This window comes from Numida meleagris, chromosome Z (genome assembly GCF_002078875.1).
Source record: "Numida meleagris isolate 19003 breed g44 Domestic line chromosome Z, NumMel1.0, whole genome shotgun sequence".
Lineage (NCBI taxonomy): Eukaryota > Metazoa > Chordata > Aves > Galliformes > Numididae > Numida > Numida meleagris.
Genome location: NC_034438.1, coordinates 33,099,193 through 33,121,264, shown reverse-complemented (window position 1 = coordinate 33,121,264; position 22,072 = coordinate 33,099,193). Strand labels below are relative to the sequence as shown.

At 37.4% G+C, this 22,072-nt stretch overlaps 1 protein-coding gene across 4 annotated transcripts in view; it reads left to right on the top strand.

Moving 5' to 3' along the window:
• The window catches only part of BNC2 (basonuclin 2), a 358,913-nt gene continuing 336,847 nt past the window's right edge, over positions 7-22,072 (top strand). For all 4 annotated transcript variants that reach the window (XM_021380521.1, XM_021380520.1, XM_021380522.1 and 1 more), the window contains exon 1: positions 7-367. In XM_021380521.1, the coding sequence (XP_021236196.1) occupies positions 365-367 (3 nt within the window). In that variant the 5' untranslated portion in view covers positions 7-364. The remainder of the gene's footprint in view (positions 368-22,072) is intronic.

Here is a 22,072-nt window from a genome sequence, read left to right as displayed (position 1 = left end):
CTGCCGCTCGGGCTGAACTTCTGGGGGCTGAAGTTTTGGAGGAGTCCGAAGGAGAGGGAAAGGGGCTCTCACTGCTGCTGCTCTTTTTTTGGGGGGAAAAAAAAAAAAAAAAAAAAAAACAACCAAAAAACCACCCTCTCGTTTTTGTTTTTGAAACCTCGCTACATTTTTTAGTCCAAACCACCTGAAGGTGTGAGGGTGAGAGACAGAGAGGAAAGCGGGGAGGACGAAGGGGAGGAAGGAGAGACGGAGAGAGGGAGAGTGGCGAGGCGCTGAGAGTCCCGAGGCAGCAGGAAGGGTGCAGGCACTGCCGCTGAGAGGAGATCGAGAGACAGGGGGTGCACTTGACAACCAGCATGCAGAGATGGTAAGAAGTTTCCAGCAGCCTTTCGTTTTCATTCTAGCCTTTGCTTTGGTTTGATGTGATGAATCAATGGTGCAGCAACACCAGCAGCCCCGCTCGCGGTCTGTTGTGTTTCACTCCACACAAACCAGCGGCCGGGCAGCGAGGGAGGAGGGGGTAATAAATAAGTCAGCCCCGTGCTGCGTGGATTGGGGGAGAAAATGGCTTAGAGGCTGTGCTAAACTTCCAGAGAGTTTGGGGGGTTGCAATGGGATGGCCATATGCTTCTTACCGCCTCCTTTCCCCCGCGGAAGCCACGGGAATAGTTTTTTTTTTTTTTTTTTCTTTCTTTCTTTTTTTTTTTTTTTAAATGCGTCTGTAAAGAGAGGGAGAGTGAAGGTGGAGTGGGGCTGAGTGGGGCGTGCGGTGCTCTGATCCTTTCTGGACACCACCTTCTGCTCGGAAACGAGCGGGGTTTGCTCACAGCGGAAAGGTAACCCCGGAGAGTGGGGGAAGGAGCCGCGCGTTGGCGTGCGAAGCACTGCCCGGGGCAGGAGGCAGAGGCGCGACCCCCTCCCCGCAGCCTTTGTTGTGCAGCAGCCCGCACCGCGCCGCTCCTTCCCCGCGCCCGCTGCCGAGGGAGGGGGCAGCCCCAGCCCAACTTCCCCCAAGTTTTCGTGCGTGCTTCGCGTGCTGTGCAAATGCACCTCTGTTTTACAGCAGGGTTTTTGCAAAGGAGGGCTGGGGCTTACGCGGCCTCTTAGTTTAAAAATAAAAAGCCGAAATGACTGGGGACCTCGTTTGGCTGGAGTCCTCTCATCTGGGCTTTGATGTGAAGATAGGTTAAACAGCTGCGAAGAGCAAACACGTCTAAAGAGCCGTGACTCCTCTGACGTGCGTAGTGATAACCGCTCATACGAGCAAGTGGACCGACTTCGGCGGGTGATGAGCGGTGCTCAGCCCGCACTCAGCAGAGTGGTGCGTTCCCTGTTGCTGCTGGATTACTTCCCTGCTTCAGTCAGCGTCTGCCACCTCGCTCTGGGGATGTTACGTTTTTGCCTTGTGCGTTTCTCGCATGTACATCTGCTTGTGCGCACGCACGCAAACTTACACGCACAGAATAATATACAGATATAGATGTATGTACCGTATCTACATACATTCGTGCGTGTATACATGGCAGTCAGACTATAGATACAGTGTATACCTCTGTGTGAACGGAGAGCTTGAGATGCAGGGTTTCTGTTTTTCCCTTCACTCCCTGACATGTCTTGTTTCAGTGATCAAAGCCACAATTGGAGTGTAGGAGATGCAACTGTCAAATGTAAGCAACAATAAAAAAAAAAAAAAAAAAAAAAAAAGGGAGGGGGAAAAAGCAGCGTGTGCCCAGGACTGTGGTTACAGTAACGCTGACAGAAATTAAAGTGGTTTTGAAAGCAGCATGCGATTTATGATGGTTTCCATTTACCCTAGAGTCAAGCTGTTGTAAAATTGATGCACAAAAGACATCATGTAATAATCCGGTGTACCCAGGATTAAAGTGGCAATGAGTGTCTTTTTGTGTGTGTGTCTGGCCGACAGTCAAAATGGTTTGAAGCGATTTTTAAGTAAGAAGTCAAAGCAGAATGTAACATATTTCTTTTCTTAACCTGTGTGTTAGCCGTGCATGTTGGAATATTTTTAGGTGTAAGTGGACTTCTCTTTCTCGTTTTCTTCCATTTCACCTCAGAGTTATGACCCATCTCCGTAGACAGGAATTTTAAAACGGGGTAGCATTTTTGTCATACATTCAGAGTACAAATGTTCGCATTGTAATTGCTGAGTTCATTTCGGACAGTAATATTTGATAAGCCCGATCAGCAGATCTGCGCAAGAATACAGAGTTCCTGGAAAAGTATGTGGAACGTTCCATGCCCTTAAAAACTGCAGAAACTTTTAATCTGAAATTTAATGGGGCATATGAGCTGTCTGATAAACTGCAGTTTCATTTTAAGCTGTCCGGTATTAATGAACCATCCAGCTGTATACGTGATCTTCCTTAAGTTCCTAAATCATGCAAATTTAAATTTTTTTTATATTTATTTCACTGAATATTTCAAACAATCCATCTTTACATGATGCAGATGCAAGAAAATCTCAATGCAAATTACACGCTAATTATATACTAAACTCCCTGTAAAACTTGGGAATGTGAAAGTGTTCCTGAAGCACATACATCTTGTACACATAATAGGAAAGCCTTGCCTCGGAACATTATTTTGCAAAAATGCAACACCGGCATTTTAGGGGAGCAAACTCTGCGGGCCTCTCTTTTTAAAAACATTGTATTTTTATTATCGAGGCATATGGGATTACATTAAACAAAGTAAAGGTACGGACAAAAGCAGAGATGACTATTGCTATATTAAAATGTAAGTGTTACAGTTTGAATTTTCTAGTGAGTTTCTGAGTTCAGTGCTTTACATAACATTTTGTCCTAATCTTGCTTGCTGTCAGAGATGTTTCATGGTTGTGCAATTGCTGCAGTCAAGAATGCCAATTTGCATTCCAGGAGTGTCATTTGATTACTTTTATCTGCACAGCTCGAAGACCAACCCAGACCTCTCATTTCATCTTGCCATGTCACGAGTCAGTGCTGTGTCGTCTTTTAAAAAATCTGCCTGATTTAGACAAGAAAGAAAAGTACTTTCATGTTGCAGCCGCAGTCCCCTGCTAACTTGTCAGCAGCAGGATATGATTCACTTGGGCCCAGAAGAGTGGTACAGAGATGAGGGTTAGGCGGTTCAATAAGTCCATGGACAGGTAGTGTGTGACGTCCCAAGAGAGCTTAAGTTAATGAAGAACAGGTCTGCTTAGTTCTTCACACTCTGACCTGGTGCTGTCCCCACAGTTTTCTCATTTGATCTTTCCCAGCAAATTGATCTTTTCTAGTACTTTTTTGCCTTCCAAGTTAGTCCTTGTGGGACTGAAATTAGCAGAGCAACTTAAGTTGGATAATACAGCTGTTCAGAGAAGAAGAAATTGGACACTAGCTCATAAAGGGGGGAGGGGGAAGTAAGCTATTCTTTCTGTTGTTAGCTGAGTTTTCCTTTTTTTTTTTTTTTTTCCCTTTCTTATAGCTTTATTTTAGAAAACTTAACAATAGCGGTATTACTTTGGAAGTTTGCTTTCTTTCTTATTTATAGTCTGTATGGATGGTCCATTGCACACTGCATTGAATGTGTATCCTTTAAATAAAACAAACATGCTTGCAGCATAGGCTTCAGGTTTGTTTTGGTATTTGTCAGTTGAACTTGCTTTTAGAAATGATTTGCTAGTCTGTAATGAGGCTTTTACAGTTGTCGTAAGACATTTTAAATATCAATTGCACATGCCAACTACATTATTTATAGCCTGCTAAATAACTGTAATTCCGTAGTATCCAATACTGAAATGCAGTGGAGATTAAACAATAAAAGCCATTACATGTGGTATGTGTAAATATTATGGTAGGTGAAAATACAGTCAGAAAATTACCACTGGCATTACTGGTTTTCTGAAAAAGCAGCATATACAAACATATTGGTTTTAAATTAAGGCTCTCCGTATTCGAAATCTGTGTTCTAAAATGGAACTGTGGTATTACCTATCATTCTTTCACATTATTTTGCACATAATAGTTGAAAAGTGGAGTGGAAGTGTGCTTGGTATGTGTGTGTGCGCATGCACATGTATGTGCATATTTAAATACATACATGGCTAGCTTATTAAAAATGTAGGATTTCAAACTAGAATTTTGTAAATAAAGGGTACGTTGGAAATGATTAAGGGCATTTTTAGTATGTTGTACATCAATAAGCAGTATTTAACATTGTATCGCACAGCAGATGTTCTCACGTATTATCCATGTTCTTTCAAGTTGTAGAATTCAAAACGCTGCTGAATGAAAACAAGAATACTTATTATGTAAGGGAAATACTGCTCTCTTTCCTTCAGTATTGCTTTTGAAAATGGGAAGGAAGTGTAAAGGATCATTGGTCAGTTAAGCTCCTCTGCAGAGCTAGAGGGAGCTTCATGATTTTATTAGGCATGTCTAAGGTAAAAAAAAAAAAAAAGTAGAAAAATACTCTGAATCAGGGGATGCTGATTGCTAACTTTTTTCAGAGCCAGTGATGTACCATTTAGACTCAGAGGTGACTTTGTTCTATGTTAGATGTGCATGTGTGTTATTGGGATTTATGGCTGACTACAGATGTCATCAATTTCAAGCAAAAAATAAATACTGACAGCAAAGTAATAACAGTAAAAGAAACCCATGTAAAACATTGGATTTTGTTCTAAAACAAGATCTATATTTTTTCCTCAAAGATGGGAGTTTCTGTCAGAGTTCCTTTTCCCTTTGCATATCATGCATGATCAAAAAAATTTGGATATTTTTTATTGAAAGAGCCCTAAGTCTTGGTTTGCAAGTTTGCATGGAGCTTTTGTTTTAATGTAAGCTATTAGTATGTGTTGGGAAAAAAACTCTGCATATCTGGACATACAAAAAGTTCCCCATTAAATATAAAACATAGAGTATGTCTGTCATTTTGGAAAAGTGTATCGCTTCCCAATGTAGGAATTTATACTTAATTTAGAGAAATAGCATTTAATATGGGTTAATAAAAAGCATCTGTTTAAGCCTTGTATTCTCTGTCAGTTTCATCCCACCTAAATTCTGACGTATTTGTTCCAAAAATGCATTGATCATAATTGCTGCTTAATAGTTATATGGCAGCTTTTACAGGCATTACTTTGGAGAAACTTATTTACCATTTAAGTAAATGATATAATCCAGTGAGATAAACGACCAGATTTGTCTCCTTTATCTCTTGCACAGTAACTCTCATTATGTGCCTTGCTAGTAAAAGCCTTTATTTGTTGATTATTAGAATCTTAGTACACTCAGGAGCTCTGTTGTAATTTAATGTAGTTGTTCAAAGAGGTTCTGTGATTTTAGAATCTTTTCATAGTGCTCTCACCACATGTTATAAATATGTATATTTTATACTCCAGATACATATGCAAATATAACTTATTCCAGGTAAATCAAAGTTATTGAGGGAGGATTCTTTTCATCTACAGAGTCTTTGTACTTCCTCTTACAATGTTTTATTTGAAAAACTCAAATTTGGATAACTTTGTATAATCAGATTTGTTTTTGTTTGCTACTTTAGAGAGTTCTTTATGTTGTATTTTCTTCAAAACTTTTTTTTTTTTTAGAATTAAAACATTCCTCTATTTAATTAAATTAGATTTCTGTAGAAAATTAAAAAGAGCTACAAAGCTCTAAAAATATGTTGTCCACTGTGATTATTTTTCATTATAAAAAATAGGATGTCTGCTGTGAATCACAAACAAAAAGAAATCAAAATTCCATAAACTAATGACTGAAAAGTTTGTAAGTCACCATCATCTGGTGCACTGTCTGGAAGCTCAGCTGTGTTTCTGCAGTGTAGTACAATTGGTTGTGTCTATAGTTCTGCTGCATATAAAACTTAATAAAGCAGGCCTGTTAGAATTCTTCAGCTATGGGGAGCATTTCAGACAGTATGCAAAGCATATTATGAACTGTTATCAACTGTAAATGAAAGTGAGTGCATGTACGAAACCTATCATGCTGTCAGTTGGAATCACACTGAAGTAGTGCTGCAACTTTATCATATTTGTCAAATATATATTATTTTGAAACTTGTGATTTGAGCTTTTAGTCAATGCTTTTTAACATTCAATACAAAGATGTAACAGCAAACAAAAAACATTTTTCCCTTATTGTGACCTGAGATTTGCCAAAGTGCCCCATGCTGAAATTTCTTTTCAGTATCTTTTTTTCTTCCGAAGCCAGACATGTACCCAGACACAAAAGCCTCTGTGTATAGCAAGCTGTTTTAAATATTGTGACTCGACGATGTGCTGTCCTTTCTCTGCTTGAGCCAAGGATCTCTGCTCAGTGTCTGTGGATTACCAAGTCCCTTCTTTATTGTACCTCTTGTCAGCTATTCCTATTCATTTAACCTTTCATTAGTGTCTGTGCAGCTTCACTGTCTGGAAAGGCAAGAAAAAACCTAAAGGCCTACTGTCACAGTTATTAGATTTCTCAGTTACATCCCAGCAACCATAAAGGAGTAAGAGTCAACACTATTGTCATGCATGCTGCTGTCCTGGGGAGCAACTCTTCTCTGCATGTCAAGGACATGTGCCACATGTTGATAATGCATCCCAGGGATAAATGCACGACATGGGGGATAAACCAAGGCTGGCACTAATGAGCATTGTTAGAGTTATTGCAAAGACAAACAGTTGTGAAGGAATTTTGCTTAAAATGCTGAAGAGATGGACTTGCGTTAAGTGTTGCCGGGGCTTGCTTGTGAGGTTCTTGTCAATCATGTTAGTTTCCTTTAAGTTCCACTTACAGGGGATATAATGATTTCTGTGACTATGAAATGTATTGTTTTTCTTTTTTCTTAAGCTAACAGGATAAAATGTACTCAAAGTAGTACTAAGTAATACCATTTATGACTTTTTTTTTTCTTTTCTATCATTTTTGGATCAAAACCTGCAATCCATGCAAGTTACTTGAAAAACAATCTAAGAATACGAATTACAATGTATTTTAAAATATTCCTTTAAGGAGAACTTCGAATTCACTCTAGGTGTTGCAAAAGCGTTGGCGTAGATTTGATGAAGGCATAAATTTGCACATATCTGGGCGCATCTAAGTAGTTTCTTCTGTTTGCCACCCTAAACAGTATGAATAGCCAAAGTTATTATTTATACTGTTCCTTCATTCCACTGAGGCGTATCTTCCACTTAGTGCAGTGCAATATTCGTATATATTTTGCTTCTAAAGTTCCTGTGTGGCCTATCATACAGACAGTATTAACTACTTCCAACTGAACTCTGAGCTTTTGGTTTTTACAATAATAAAAAAATGCATGCATTTCCCGGACATGTCTTTAGTTTACCTTTTAGGACATATTTTAATCACATTTTTGAAAGTAACGTTGTAAGGATAAGATATGCAATTTTGTACGACTTGCATAAGGAGGTTTTGGTCAAAACAAAATTAGACCTGCAGATTAATAGTTAAATTATAAATGAACTGTGCCCATTAGTTCTCTGTAAGGCATAAGACTCTAATGTTGGTGCTATTCTTACCAAGGTTAAAAATGGGAATGAAGCCACTGATAGCAGCTGAGTTACAGCTTTTTGAAACTGTTGAATAAAAGTCCCCTCCTTTGCACTTTCCATATGACATCCTAAGAGGTTTTTAAATATGATAATCTAGTTGGCTACAGAAAAATTCTTGCGACTTCCTTTTCCATATGCACTATTTAGATTGACTTCTTCATAAAGTGTCAGTAATCATCATTTATCGATAAAGATGCTGAGCTTTTTATTTTTTTTTTCATTAATTCTGATATGAAAGAGGTGAGGAATGGCTGCGCCTTTTACTTTAATTGAACATTGAAGGCAAAGTTACCACCAAATTAGTAGCTGAAGTCAGGAACAAGTTCCTCCAAGGTAAATTGTATTTGAGAGAAAATTCAGTAAAAATTATTATTTTATTCTTCTTGTTCAGATCCTGGAAACATTTGTACCTCTTGATACTGAATTCCAGTTTCCTCAGATTAAAAGAGAAGCTGTTATATTTTGTGATTTAAATTAGAAAAATATTTAAATAGATCAAAATATTCAGACATGAGCTGGAACAAATGTACTAGTGCCTACTCAGTTTAAAACATCCTTTCATTATTAGACTGATATTAGCTTTGATGAATCTAAAACTTACTACATGGTTCCCAAATCAAAGATGAAAGGGCCAGTTAGGAATCAAATAAATTTTCCTGTTGAAATGTAGCATTTGACATTTAGAAAGATGTGCTCAGCATGATGAACCACTTCTCTTTATGGAAACTTGACTGGTGATTTTTGCACTAAAACTACTTTGAAATTGAATCAAACTCTAATAAATGTGAGGTAAATTAACTTGGAAGTCCTGATTAGTGCCATTTTGAGCTAAAGGAAATATATTCCTGAAAGCTCTTTTCCCACCCCCCCTCTCTGTTTTATTGTTAATACATGTCAATTTTCATTGCTAAGTAATTATGTTTGTTCTTTTGATAGACTTACTAATCTAACTCCATTGTCTTTGTGTGGCAGTGTGCTAGTTTTATTAAAGAAAGATTTTGTTATTCACCTTACCGTGAAAGCAGCTGGTACTGGTCAAATAGCCTTATACTCCATCTATGTCTTTCAGAGAGTTATCATTATTCTGTAAAGTAATTTACAGTGTACAATACAATTTGGCATTGCTGTTACACTGATCTGATGCCAATTACATGTTTCTAAAAAACTACTCAATACTTTCTGTAATGAAAATCTGTACAGAATCATAGGGATCAGTATGGGAAAATTTTCCTGAAAATGCTAAGAATTAGTAATAATGAAAAAAAAAAAAGAGTAAGTATTAGTAAACACTTTTAACTTTCTTCTGGTACTCTGGCAAGCCATGTCCATATTTCAGTTATCGGCTGTATTTTGGGTTGACTTTTTGAAGATACCTTGTTTCTGACCTCCTGTGCAATATGCCTGGTCAAAATAAATGACACTAGGAGGCAGTTGAATAAGTGATTAAATATGGTATTTAAAGAGGCTGAGGAATTTATATTCTTCATGACACAAACTGGCATTTAGATTTTTTCTATACTTAGGTGCAAATATTAAAAAGTAGCGTATGACATTGCATAAGTAATGTAACTAAAAGCTTCTGAGGGATTTTAAGTCTAAGCTGATTTACCATTCACATGGTAAGAAAGCTAACAAAAAAAAAGTAGGAACAGATAGCAATAGCAGGTAAGTGATGTCTGATTAAAAGGTTTTGACTCTTTCATGTTGCTCTTCTTTATTAGCTTTTAACTTCAGAAGGTAAGTTGTGAACTTCTCTATTTCCTACTAATCACAAGTAACTTGTACTACTTACAGTAGTATCAGCAGTGAGTATCACTTAACAACTGGTACGTTTACATGATTTATTATTTTAATTAATGATTCCATAAACAATATGTTGTTCAGTTGTTGAGTGGACTCTCCTCTGAAAGCAAATATTCATCCGTTTTTGTCACTTTTTTGAATGCTTGTGGCAGTATGAGGGCAGCAAGGATGGAAGTGAACTACTTAGGTCTTCATAGTTGGGCTTGGGGATCAGAAACTAACAAGAAGCTATCATCATCTTCTGCTAACTGATAATTTTCAAGAGCTAATTTCACAAGTTTGTTTCATGACTTTTGTTAGTAATAGCCTTTTGATTAGAAATAAGAGAAAATTCCCTGTGGTGCTGGTGGTGATGGCAGAGAAGGAGATGGGTAAGGCTGGGAGTATGGTATGGAAGGAGCTGGAATGGTCATGTAGCTCTAGTCACCATAGCAGGGCAGGAGGCTTGCATCTGCCTTGCTCTGCACCCCTTTCCAATCTCTCATATTATCTGCATGTGCAGTTCTGTAGCCCTCTGGCTATTAAATGGTTCACAGGTGTGGCCAGTAGGATGGGATGAGTTTTGCATAATGTATGTTTTATGAAATTTTCAGCAGTCACTGGGCAATATGGAGGATTTGTGAGTATGTTAGATGAACCTCTGAAGTATGCAGGGAGTTACTGTCTTTCCGTTGTCAAACACTGAGGGTCAAAATTCACTCTTCCCATGGAGTAATTGCCAGATTTTTTAAGGATCTAGCCACAGGGTACTGAATCATTGCTACATAGAAACTAGGTGAGTGGTGAAGTCCAGAGAACTATTCTTGTTCTCACCTTTCTGGATTTAAGCCTTGGCTGGGGATGTGATGCAGTACAACTATCCGCCTTCAAACCTCAGTTTGCAATGTAATCTGTTTTAAGGATTGTTATTGCTCTTGTGGTGATAAGTTTATAATAAACCAACATACATTTAGGCTTTTAACAAGCAAAATATGAAAAAAATATTGGTGGCATATATGGCAAGATGAATTACAGATGTAGTGGAAGTTTAGAATTTTTGCTGCAGCTTTCCTGAGAGGTCCATGCCTGTGTGTGTCTGCCTGTATGCATGTAGGTGTACTGTATATTATTCTGTATGCATCCACAATATATGTTATTACACACATCTATATAAATAATGTAAATATAAATATATATATATAAATCAGACAGACATGCATACACACATAGTACATATATACATGCATACAAATAAATGTACATTATGTACAGAAGATTTTCTGGAAAGCTGCTTATGGGACAGTTGGAAAACTTTTGGGACAGTTCTGGTTCTTGAATATAGGTAAGAAATAAATGAATCTTAATAGATATCTGTGAAAATAAGTGCATTTCTTGAAGGGAATCCAAATATTGTATCTCCCTTTATCTTAGAAGAGCATTTTATGAAATACTGGTCTTCCTTTCCCTTCTCTCCTCTCTCTTTCCTTCCTCTCCCTTCCCCTTCCCTTTCCGTCTCTTCTCCTTTAAAAGTTTGATGACTTCCATTTATGATCACAATATTTTGTGAAAGGCACAACACTGTGCCTTTTGGCAGACATTATTCAAATATGACCAAAAATGGGCTGGCCTTTCACTGGCTTGCATAAGAGGATCTTCAATCCATTTATCTTGGGTTCTATTGCCATTATAATGTACATTGAAATATATTGTGATCATATTATTATGGGAATATTTGCACAATGTGGAGGCTTAGTTAATTATCACTATATTAGAAAAAGTATCTGTATTTTCTGTGAAAAAGCTTTAGGTCTGTGAAGATTTGAGTAACTTGCTATTCCTAGATCCTCTTGGGAACATAGGTGGTTCTAGCTGAGGCTTACCATTAAAGAATAGAATCAGGTGTTGGCAAAATGCCGGGCCAGCATGGAAAAAATGATAGAAAAAGTTCAGAGATCAGATGATGGTTAATGGAACCTCAGCTGAAATTAAATGGCGCTACTTAGCAGATAACTTCACTTAATATCATATATGTAATTGTAGTGTTGCTGGTCACTCAGCTAGGTATGCAGAATGGCTGAGTTCTGTGAACAGCTACAGACCTGTTTTGCTCTGTTTCAGGCCAAGTAGAACTTTGTGGATTTGAGGCACTAGATAGTTTCATTGGAAGTACTAGGTGCTTTGTTAGAGGGGTTGTACTGCACTCCTTGCTGGCCTATGGTAGTTAAAATCTCTCAGTGAACTAGGGTATTGAAATTTCATCCAAGGATGCCAGGAAAATGTGTTACAAATTTGAATCTTAGGAGGAAGTCAGCATTCTTGGACCTTTCTCAATTAGAAAGATGGGATGTGTGTGGCAGTTCAGGATAGTGAAAGAACTTCCTGAGCAGTTTATTTAAAATGAGCTGATGGAAGGGGTTTTCTCTCATCAGAGCAGTCAGTGGCAGATTTCACAGTGCTTTCAAAAAATCTTTGGACTTTGTAAATTCCTAATTCTTGTGATACTGTTACTGCAAGGTAACCTCTAGTAGGAATCTGTAGCTTCTCACACTAATGCTGGCTGTCCTGGCTGTGTGTGGTTTACCTGGGGAAAGCTACATCACATGAGCTGCAAGGTAGCTAATACACTGTGAATCTGCCTCTTGGTCACCTGGTGATTTCTTCTTTGTGCAGTTGTCTTCTAAAAGTCCATGGGTATTTGGCCTTTGGATTTCATGAACTTAATCCTTAGTTTTCAAAACAGAGCTGGAAAGTGGCTAGGCAGTGGTATTAACACTGGGAACTTGAATAATAAATATTCAATACTTTTTATTTAATGTCTTATGCTAATGACAGTCACTCCATGAATAGTATCTGACTCACTATGGTAGTTATCCAAAAGCTCATGGAACTGAGGAAAAAACATTGGAAAAGAAATTTAGTAATACTTCTAAAGTTATGAGACTGGTAAGAACTGAAAAAGGGACTCAATTCTATTACAACTGATAGTTTCAGAGATTAAAAAAAAACACTGAACAGAAAATAGTCAGTGTGTGGTCTGCATGGTATTATCTGCTGTTGCACGTAGTCATAAGTTGATTGCGAAGGGTGGAAATGCAGATAATAATGTAATTCTGTGGTATACTGTAATATACTCAAAATACAAGTCTGTGAATAAACCTGATGTGGATGATGACTGCCATGCACACCTAGAGCCCTGTATGACTATTTGTTGTTCTGATGTGGATTGTTACTTGGGAGTGCATGGAATTACAGTACCTACATATTTATTCATGCCTTTTGCATGTAGAATCAGAGCCCAAAGTATACAATATGAAGTCTTTGCTTTATGTGCAGCTAGTTTACTAACCATTGTATCTTGGTGTGTGAGAAAGATTAAGATAAGCAGGAGTCTAGTTTCTGAGGAAGGCACAATTCAGACAGGGCTAACACAGGTGAACACAGGCAGGTATTTTTGAGGCATACTCAGATGCGGTCAGGTCTGTTTATTTCTTCTCCAAGAATAAAATATTTTTCTGTGCTATGTTCATGATTTAGATTTATGTTGAATAGTTATAGTAGCTAATCCAGCAACTATGCAAGTTGCACACATTGCTTTTGGGATGGTATTAATAGTATTGATTTTAACAGAGGAAATCTTAAATCGTTTAATCATAAGTGCCATGCTGACTATGTCACCACAGTTGTAATCCATAAACAAACTCCAGCTCTTTCATCTTGAAAGAGAATAAGCACTTATTGTCATTATTCTTCATGGGAAGCCCTTGTCTATGGAAATTTTATTTCCTCCATCATACAAGTTTGGTGTGTGACACCACAGACACACTTTCCAAGCATTCAACCATAGACCCTCTTTTGTGGTTTTGTTTTTTTTTTGGTGACTGGAGAAGGAGAAAGAAGGTTATTGTCAGGTTTTGTCTAGATGGGACATGATATTTGCTGACAGAATAAATATTACTGCCAACGTCAGTACGTCATCTCCCTAGGGTAGATGGTGGAGGAAGGAGATCCTTTCAAACATCCAAGCAAGCTTATTCAAACTAGTTGAAGGTTATCTCTTTCTGTAGAATAAAACAAGATATCCATAAGGTTAATCCTTATGGACATTCCCATTATATCTCATTAGGTGTCTGGTGGGTTTTGTAAATTAAAATGTTTGGAGACTAGATACCTAATCGAGCTCTCTGAGTTTACTTACTCTGAATTTAGTTCTAAAGACCCCTTCAAGGGTGTAAGTTGAAGGTGTATTGATGATATGTCTTTGACACTAGGGTTCTTTTCTTTTCTAATGCCAAGGTAAGTACTACTTGTATAATCCTTACCTAATTTATTTTAAAATTGATAGAAATTGGTGTTTCATCCCAGATTTAAGATCCCATGCCCAGAGTCATTAAAGAATCTTCTTTGATTTATATAAATGTTTTATCATAGGATAGTCTTTAGGGAAGAATGACATTCTTTCAGTGAAAGAAAGGAAATCATTCGAAGGATTGAGTTTCTTCTTCTTAATGTGTAATATAGCCCATTTTAGTGCTCCAGGGCAATATTTTTTTCTTTTCAGATTATGAAGGGTGTTTCAGCTGAATATGCTCATACCTTTAAAAATCATTTGGTGTGAGAACTTTTAACGTTTGAGGGTGTTTTTTTCTCCTTCTATAATACATTATACCCTGCCTTTGAGCCTTCAATTTAAATCTTCTGTCATATACTGCCAAAAAGTTTGTTCAGAGTTCTGTCTGTGTTGAAACATGTATGCCTGTCCCAGTGTCATAACTAATTATATACCTTGTATGCTTACTTCTAGTAATTGGAAAGTAGACCTACCGCAGGATACATTTTAGTATTAGATTGTATCTTGGGGACATGCTACAGAAATCAAGTTTTCACCAAGCAGCAACTTGAATTTGTAAACAGATATTACTATTTTAAGTGCTTCATCTCATGATTGTTTCTTGACATCTATGTGTGTTTGTTTTAAAGTTGGAGAGAGGGTATTTTTGAACTGTACCTCTGCATGCTTAGTAATTATATACCTAACCTACTTCTCTTCAACCACAGTATTCTGTAGTATCTGTTGTCTCTAGTTGAAAAGGAGGACTCTTCTTTCCATAATGTCTCTCTGCAAATTTTCTGGGGAGGTTCAAATCTTACCAGAAATAGTGTGTCTGCGCAGTGCCTGGCTAAGCTCTGCTTGGCTGCAATGCTGTTTTCAGTTCCTATCTTAACAAGAGAGAGAGAGGCGGGGGGGAGAAAGAGGGAGAGACTGGCATTTTGATCAGGAAAAAGCATAAAAGAGATCTAGGGAAAACTAACACTCATTTCATCTTTTTTCCTTGCAGCATCATTTGCTTGTGTTTTTTGTTTGTGTATATATACACAAACATATACATGTATGTGTGTCTATAAATTTTTGTAGGTAGATGCAGAAAGACAGAAGGAACCTTGTGGTTGTGTCCAAAGTTTTACTTTGCATGCCCACAGCTAGACTAGCAAACAATGACTTATATGCATCAGCATGTATAAAATATGTGCTCCTTGTCCATGCCTGCTGAATGAAGACTTTTCCAGTCTTAAGCCTGAGAGCTTCACATCTTGTCGCAATTATAGTCTTACAACTGAGCATTTAATGCAAGTGATAGATTACATTATTGTCAGGATATGTTCTGATTTTGTTGCTTTTTTTTTTTTAATTACGATACCACATTTTATGGGAGTTGCGTGAGTAGCTGCTGTTGTACATTTAAAACTCTTACTTTCACAGAATGTTTATCTGTTTTACTAAAACTGCAACAGTATTGCTTGAATTTCTTCTAAAGGCATGTATAGTTTCTTTGAAATAAAACAGGAAAATAATATATATATCAATGATAATGACAGTTTTACAGAAAATCTTTTTCGGTTTGTTTGATAAAGAAAGAAGTACTTGTTCCTCATTATGGGAAACTTCAGGTACATTTTCTTTTCCAAAGAAAGGTTTCTTAGACAACTTACTAGTTACTTAAGTTTCTGTGTTATCTGTTAGTTTCTGTGTTCAGAAAGCAGCATGATTTTCTCAAACTCTTTTATTACTGTGTATGGTGTGGATTGCTGTGTGGATTAAATCACTTACTTTGAAAGTTTTTGACAACAGATTGTATATTTTAAGCAGTCCATGTGTCTTGTCAAGCAAATTTATCTTCCACTTTCCACAATAGGCATTTTTAGAAGGTTCAGAGAAGAAGAAGACTGGGTCAGTTTGACCAGGGAAAGTATAATACTGTCCCACATTCCAGTTTTATACAGTTTCAGAACTGGTTTAATATTTCTTGCAAAGAAAGATGTGAGTGTACAGCATACAATATCCTTAAGTGATTTTTAAACTACAGTTTTCTTTTTGAAGAAGTTGCAAAATTTCAGTATCCTAATTTTTTCAAAAGAATAAAGTATTATATATCTCAGTACAAAAGAACACATTTTATATACAGGTTTTTTTAAATACGTATCTTGTTTGAACTTAAGCCATTTTATTGTCTCTCATCTGTCTTAACAACTCTCCACTCAGCCATGGGTTCAAAACGCTTAACAGGAAACTAAGCCAGCCATTTCAGTGATCTGAAAATTGGAGATAGAGTTGTCTGAGAAACGTGAACATCTTACTCAGCCACAAGGGAAGAAAAAAAGCTGGGTATTTTCCTATACTGCAATCTGGGGAATTTGTCTTCTGTATATATCATTCATTCTTCTCTCGGCTGATATCTTTTTTTTTTTAATTTATTTATTCTGTGAGGGAATAAGAGAGTTTTGTCCATATCCTTCAGCCACTTAACAATTTGAGACTTCTTTTAGCCAGATGAGAGTTTTACGGTTTTCAGCTTCTCCCCAGGCTTCTTATTTTCAAGTCCATCTATACTCTAAAACCTTACCTCACGGTTTCTAGAGCAATAGCAGAGAGAAACTGGCTTGAGAGTTTTCAGTTCTAGTTAAAAGAGTGTTAGTTATCAATGAAATCAAAACTAAAAGCAGTGGAGGTGGGCCACAGAGCTATTATAGGGTCAAATAAATTCAGTATCAGTTCTACTAATTTTGTGTTTTGAGAAGTCTGCCATGCCACAAGGACCAAAATTTGAATTACAAGCTCCAGATTTCTTAGAAGGTAGTAACTCTTGCCTGGAAAAAAGATTCCTACTTTCCCTCAATTGTGAGGTTTTCAAATTTTGTCAGTTAGTGTATATCAAAGTTTCCATACAGAGGATTAGAATACAATTTCATCAGTACAGTAAAGATGAATGAGACAGTTAATAGTAGTATTGATAAGCTATGTGTCATTTGACAACAAAAGGAAACATTGTAGCAGTAAGCTAATTTTTTTTATTGATAAGGACAAAAATTATTAAACTATCTAAAATAAGCAGTAGAATGCTGTCTGGAAGAAAAAAATCTTTTTATCCTTGTAATGAGAATTGTGACAATAGAAGAACTGTTTGGCCTGATGTTTTTTTTTCTGTAACATGTAGCCAAATAAATAGCAGATTTATGTGGTCATTGTTCATGGGCTAGAGCTTGTAACTGTTATGTTACACAAATGTTTAGCATATAAAACCAAGGATTTGATAATATCCATTATTGTGAGAAAACAATATGAAGTTTTTCCTTCTCTCTTGATTCTTTTAGCTATTCCCATACGAGTTAGCACAGCGATTAGCAGTACAATAATTGTCATTTTTTCTATGGTACTTTTTCTTAGGGGAGAGTAAAGCAAGATCCTCTGTGAAAAAGTGAATTCAGTTTAATTTGCACAAATATGGCATGATTTTGAAGTAACCATGTTTAAACTATGCAGGAATAGACTTAACTATGAGAAACGGGACTGAGTTGTGGCAGTATTCAGTATCTTGGTTCTGGATTATGAGTTTAGAAGGAGGTTTTGTAACACTGGTCTTGTAAGTATGGTGCAAATAGAAAAGTACAGATTTGTTTTACCAGTGGTCATCCAGTCTTCTGCTGGTTTCACTGTCATCTACTGCCTCATTATTAAGCTTCCAAACAGCTTTTCATACACATGCATAAAACATCTTCAGTGTCAGCATTCTTTTTGAAGGTGACTTGTACTGCTTTTTATTTTATTCTTCTTGATTATTTGATTTTTAAGCACGCTTTCTACAGTTTTTTTGAATGTTTTAGAACACTTACAAAAGAGGAGGAGAACATTGAAGGTATTCAACAACCTGTTTGATGCCATCTTACTTAACTTTGTGCATTAAGGATATAAAAGCCAGAGTATATAATATCTGCATCTAACATATATGGTGGAGGGCACCTGGCTGGAAAAAAATCTAAAGACTTGTGCGTATAGCAGTGCTGTTGTCTTTTGCCTAGTGTGCAACATATTATTCTGTTAGGCCTCTTGGGAAGACAGAGATCGTTTGTAAGCTCCACAAAGTTGAATTATTTTTGTTGTGCAAAAATCCCTAAAAACAAAATCCCATCAAGCCAGACCCCCAGCATCTGGTTTTCATCTGCTCTGATTGTATCAAGAGGAAACAATCCCATATAGATGAAGAGTTGTACTCACCATGAATTAGATTCCTAGTGTGTTTGCAAGGATTGTAAGAACCACTATCCAGAACTCCATGGAACGCTTGTCTGACACAATTAGTGAATGTAACTTTTTTGTTGTTTCTTAGTGTCACATTTTTATTTCTTGTATTTTTCAAGAGTTTTTTTGAAGCTAAATAGATTTTTTTTTCCAGAATCATTATACACAAGTAGGTTATGCTTTCATAAAAGAAAAGTGAAGTCTGTTATTTGATGCATTTCAGTGCCATCAGTACCATATCAGTACTCTCTCAAGGGGAAAGTGTGGGTCTGATCCTCCCCATTACTTGTTCCCCTTTTCCCATTCCCACAAATGCCTGCCAGACCTGTGATAAAGTAACAAAAATTCAGTTGTAACAGTCTCTGAAACGTGATTGGTGCTGTCTGGACTGGAAGGAAGGATTCCAGAAACATGATAGATGGTAAGATGAAGCCCTTCCCCGGTGCGAAATGAAGTCCGTGCCTAATTTGGAGATAACAAAACATCTGGTTCCTTGACTGATCTGACTTACTCTGAAGATCTGCAGAGGACTACAATATGTCTTGTACATATTTAGTATTTTGGAGGGCTTGAACTCCAGCTGTGTTCCCTCTGATAAATGATGAGCTATAGAGAGAGAGATGAGCAAATTTCAGGTGTCTCTAAGCAAAAGGCAACAGAAACAAACCAAATTAGTGACAAGGAACATCTTTTAATGGATTTATTTTAAATAAAAAGTGCTTTCCTGAAGCCTTGATATTTATATCTGTGGGAAATGAACTGTAGTAAATTCAACAGGTGCAGGCAGGGGCAAGTGTCTTCACTGGTTGAGTAAGAGAACAGAGTTTGAATCAGAGTGAAGTAAAAACAATGCAATGTAGCTGCTAAACAGTCCAGCACTCCTTAACATTGCCCCTAAATCAATGTAAGATGCAATATTTTTGGCAGATCTTTTGTCAGTATATTAATAAGGATGTAGATTTGTCTCCCTGACTTTGAGATTTTGTTTAAAATTTGTTCAGATTTTTTATCTATCCTTAGTACATTTCTGAGCTATTCCCTGTGTGAGCTACATTCTTGTAATTTTGATATGCTTCTTTCATTTTATGATCTGTTTTCACTAATAGATATGCCTGATATGGACGTGTTGATTTTTTTCTCAGAAGATGTCAATCCAGTGAATACTACAAGTTGAATTTAATCCCATGTGGAAAAAGTACAACTTTTAGCACACAGATTTACAAGATGTAACTAGCTTCCCATCTGGTCTATCTGTCTACTCTGTGAGTCTGCAGACTTTTACCAGTTACAGCTCTGGTTTGTCTATATGAAAATATTTCCTTCTCCAGATGTAGTCTCATTCTCTTGAGCCCCTTTACATGCTCAAATGCTTCTTCTGAACTCTTAATTAAAATAGGTGATTTAATTAAAGCATGGTTTCTCTTACTCCACTGTCCTAACTAAACTTCCAATCATTCAGTCTTTTTGATTGTTCTGAATGGTAAATGTATGTGTGCCAAAACCCATGAGAGAAAAAATAAGTAGGTTGTCTGCAGAACGTCTGAACAAAGCAGATGAAATTCTTCCCAACAGTCTGTATGTTAGAGGTACTTATAATTCAGTGAAAAAGCTCAGAAAATGGATTTAGAATAAAAGGCCTTAGTTTCTTGAAAATGGCAGTTCAGGTTACAAAAATATGCTCAAATGTAGCATGAAATAACAGTTTGGGTCTTGGTCTTAAAACTGCTCGGAAATGTTTTTTCATATTAACCTTAGTTCACTAACTCAGACTTTTACATTGCTTGTTATAGATAGAAATGACTGCCAATAATGCAGTGCTGGATTTTGAGAAATGCATAGTGAGAATGATACATCCTAGTTTGGTTCTGTGAACTGTCTGTGGAGAACTAAATGTCCTAATTGGAAAACGATACCTTGCACTTCCCTTGTCCTGCATTCTGTGAGTCTATGAGATGGTTATATTACATTTGTTGAGCTGGCAATGGCTAAGAGCCAAACTACCACCCAGCAGGTCACACCTTCTTTCCAGACTTTTCTATGTCTTGCAAGCACTGCAGGAAGGATGGGGAATGAGGGCTGTGGTCAGTCAACACCATCTGCCTCTTCCTCCTTGTGCTTTTAACCTACTCCAGTGTGGGTCTTTTCATGGGCTGCAGTCCTTCAGGAAAAATCTCTCTCCATGGGCACAGCTCTCCATGGGCTCATGCCTGACAGTTCCTTCCAGGAATACCTAGCTGCTGTAGCACGGGATCCTCCAGTGGCTGCCATGTGGACGTCTGCTCTAGCGTGGCTCTCTCCAAGAGCTCCGGGAGTCAAGCTGCTTCACTGTAGTGGCCTCTACTGGAGAACCTCCTCCTGCTCCTTCTCTGACCTGTTTCTCACCCTTTTGTTATTTTTTTCACTCCTCACTGCCTATACAGCGCTTTGCCCAATCCCACTGATGCCAAGGCACCCCTCTGTGGCTGCAGGGCCCAGCCATGCCCTACAGTGGGACTTCTGGAAGCAGCCATGTCTGACGTGGGGCAGCCCCAGTCTTGTCTCACAGAGCACCCGCAGCCCCTTCCTGTGCCTGGCCGGGGACACAGAATGCAGCTTTAAATTAATATTATTATTACTGCTGTTGCCTTATGTTGGTTTGAGAGTTTACTGATAGTATTTTGTGGTGGTAGCGTACTCACATTGTCTGGAGCATTTTTATTTGATTCTTTCCTTAACTTTTGTGCTTTGTAGATAGTCTGCCCACACCAATTAACACAGAGGGAATCTAATCTATTCCACAGAAAAAGTGCTTGCTTGTTGCTTTCCTGTAACTGTTTGTATCCTGAGCCTGGGTTGGCCCAGTCAGCCACTGCAGTAGGCACTGCAAGTGTAAGCAAGGTCCAGTCCCTTCTAAGCACAATGACCCAGGCCGTATACAGCTGGTCTATTTGGTACTGCCAAGAGTATTTTAACTATTGTACTGATTGCAAGCCCTAAGTGAAGAAAAATTCCATGCTTAGAATCCATTATTCCTGACTCGATGAAAAAGAAAGTGGTTCATTCTAGTCTTAGAGAATATAGGAGTCTGACCTCTTTCTGCTGCATGATATCTAGGACCTTAAGGTCTTGTTACCGTGATTATAATTTAACATTAAACATGCTAGGCTAAAAAAAATCATGACAGCATTTTTTCTTTTGTTCTTTTTAAGTATTTTTTTTCTCATTCATTAACTGTTAGAAGTCTGTGATCATTTTCATTGCTTGGCTTGCTGTTTGGCAGTGTTATGTTTTGCTGTATTTTCTTGGAAGGCAAAGAGTTTCCTATGAAAGGCGAAGTTTTGGCTTTCTGCAGTCTTTTCCCAATGAGGTCCCATTGCGTGGAAGATTATGTGAAGAGATCAGCAGTGATGCAACTTTGTCTTCTTGCCATGTATCTCTCTAGATGATTAGTTCTCTGGTTGTCTGGATAATATTTTTAACTATATCTAAATATGGAAACAGGGAACCCTGCTGAAGATTTGCTAATTTGCTGCTTATTACGGCTAGTCCACCATGACTTTCATTATTGTCAACTAATAATATTTCTTTTCCCAGACCTGTTAATATCTTACTCCAAAAGAGGTAATTACAAAATCTTTGAAACCTCTTCAGGTCGGCCATCTTGAGAAGTGCAGCCGTGTGATCTTCTCTTCCAGTCAATTAAAATGTCAATGCGTTTTGAAGCTAGTTTCATTTCTAGACAAATGAGCTGTGAATTGTTTGCAGTTAGGCACTTTGTAAGTGCAGTTCTCTCTAATTAACTGAATTCTTCTCTTTCCTCTAAGTTTGGAATATGGTACGAGAAATTTCTGGTATGTGTTTTTTGGAGGAAGGGGTCAACACTGCTTTTCTTTTCCAGGTTTATATTGTTTGAGAGATTTTAAATCCAGATAAATAAAGTAGTAAGGGATCTGGCAACATATACTGTTTTTGTAAATTCGTAATTGAGGAATAATTATAAAAATTAATGACTTTTGATACTCAAATATTTGTTTAAATCCTGTTCAGCAAACAAATAAATAAATAACTTCTTAAAAGACCGTATGAATCTGTTTTATGACTGTATTTTAGAGTTCTTCTGTACAACTTTTAATGTTAGACTTTTTTCAAGATTTTCTTTCTCTCTTTTTATTATGGAATGTATGGAG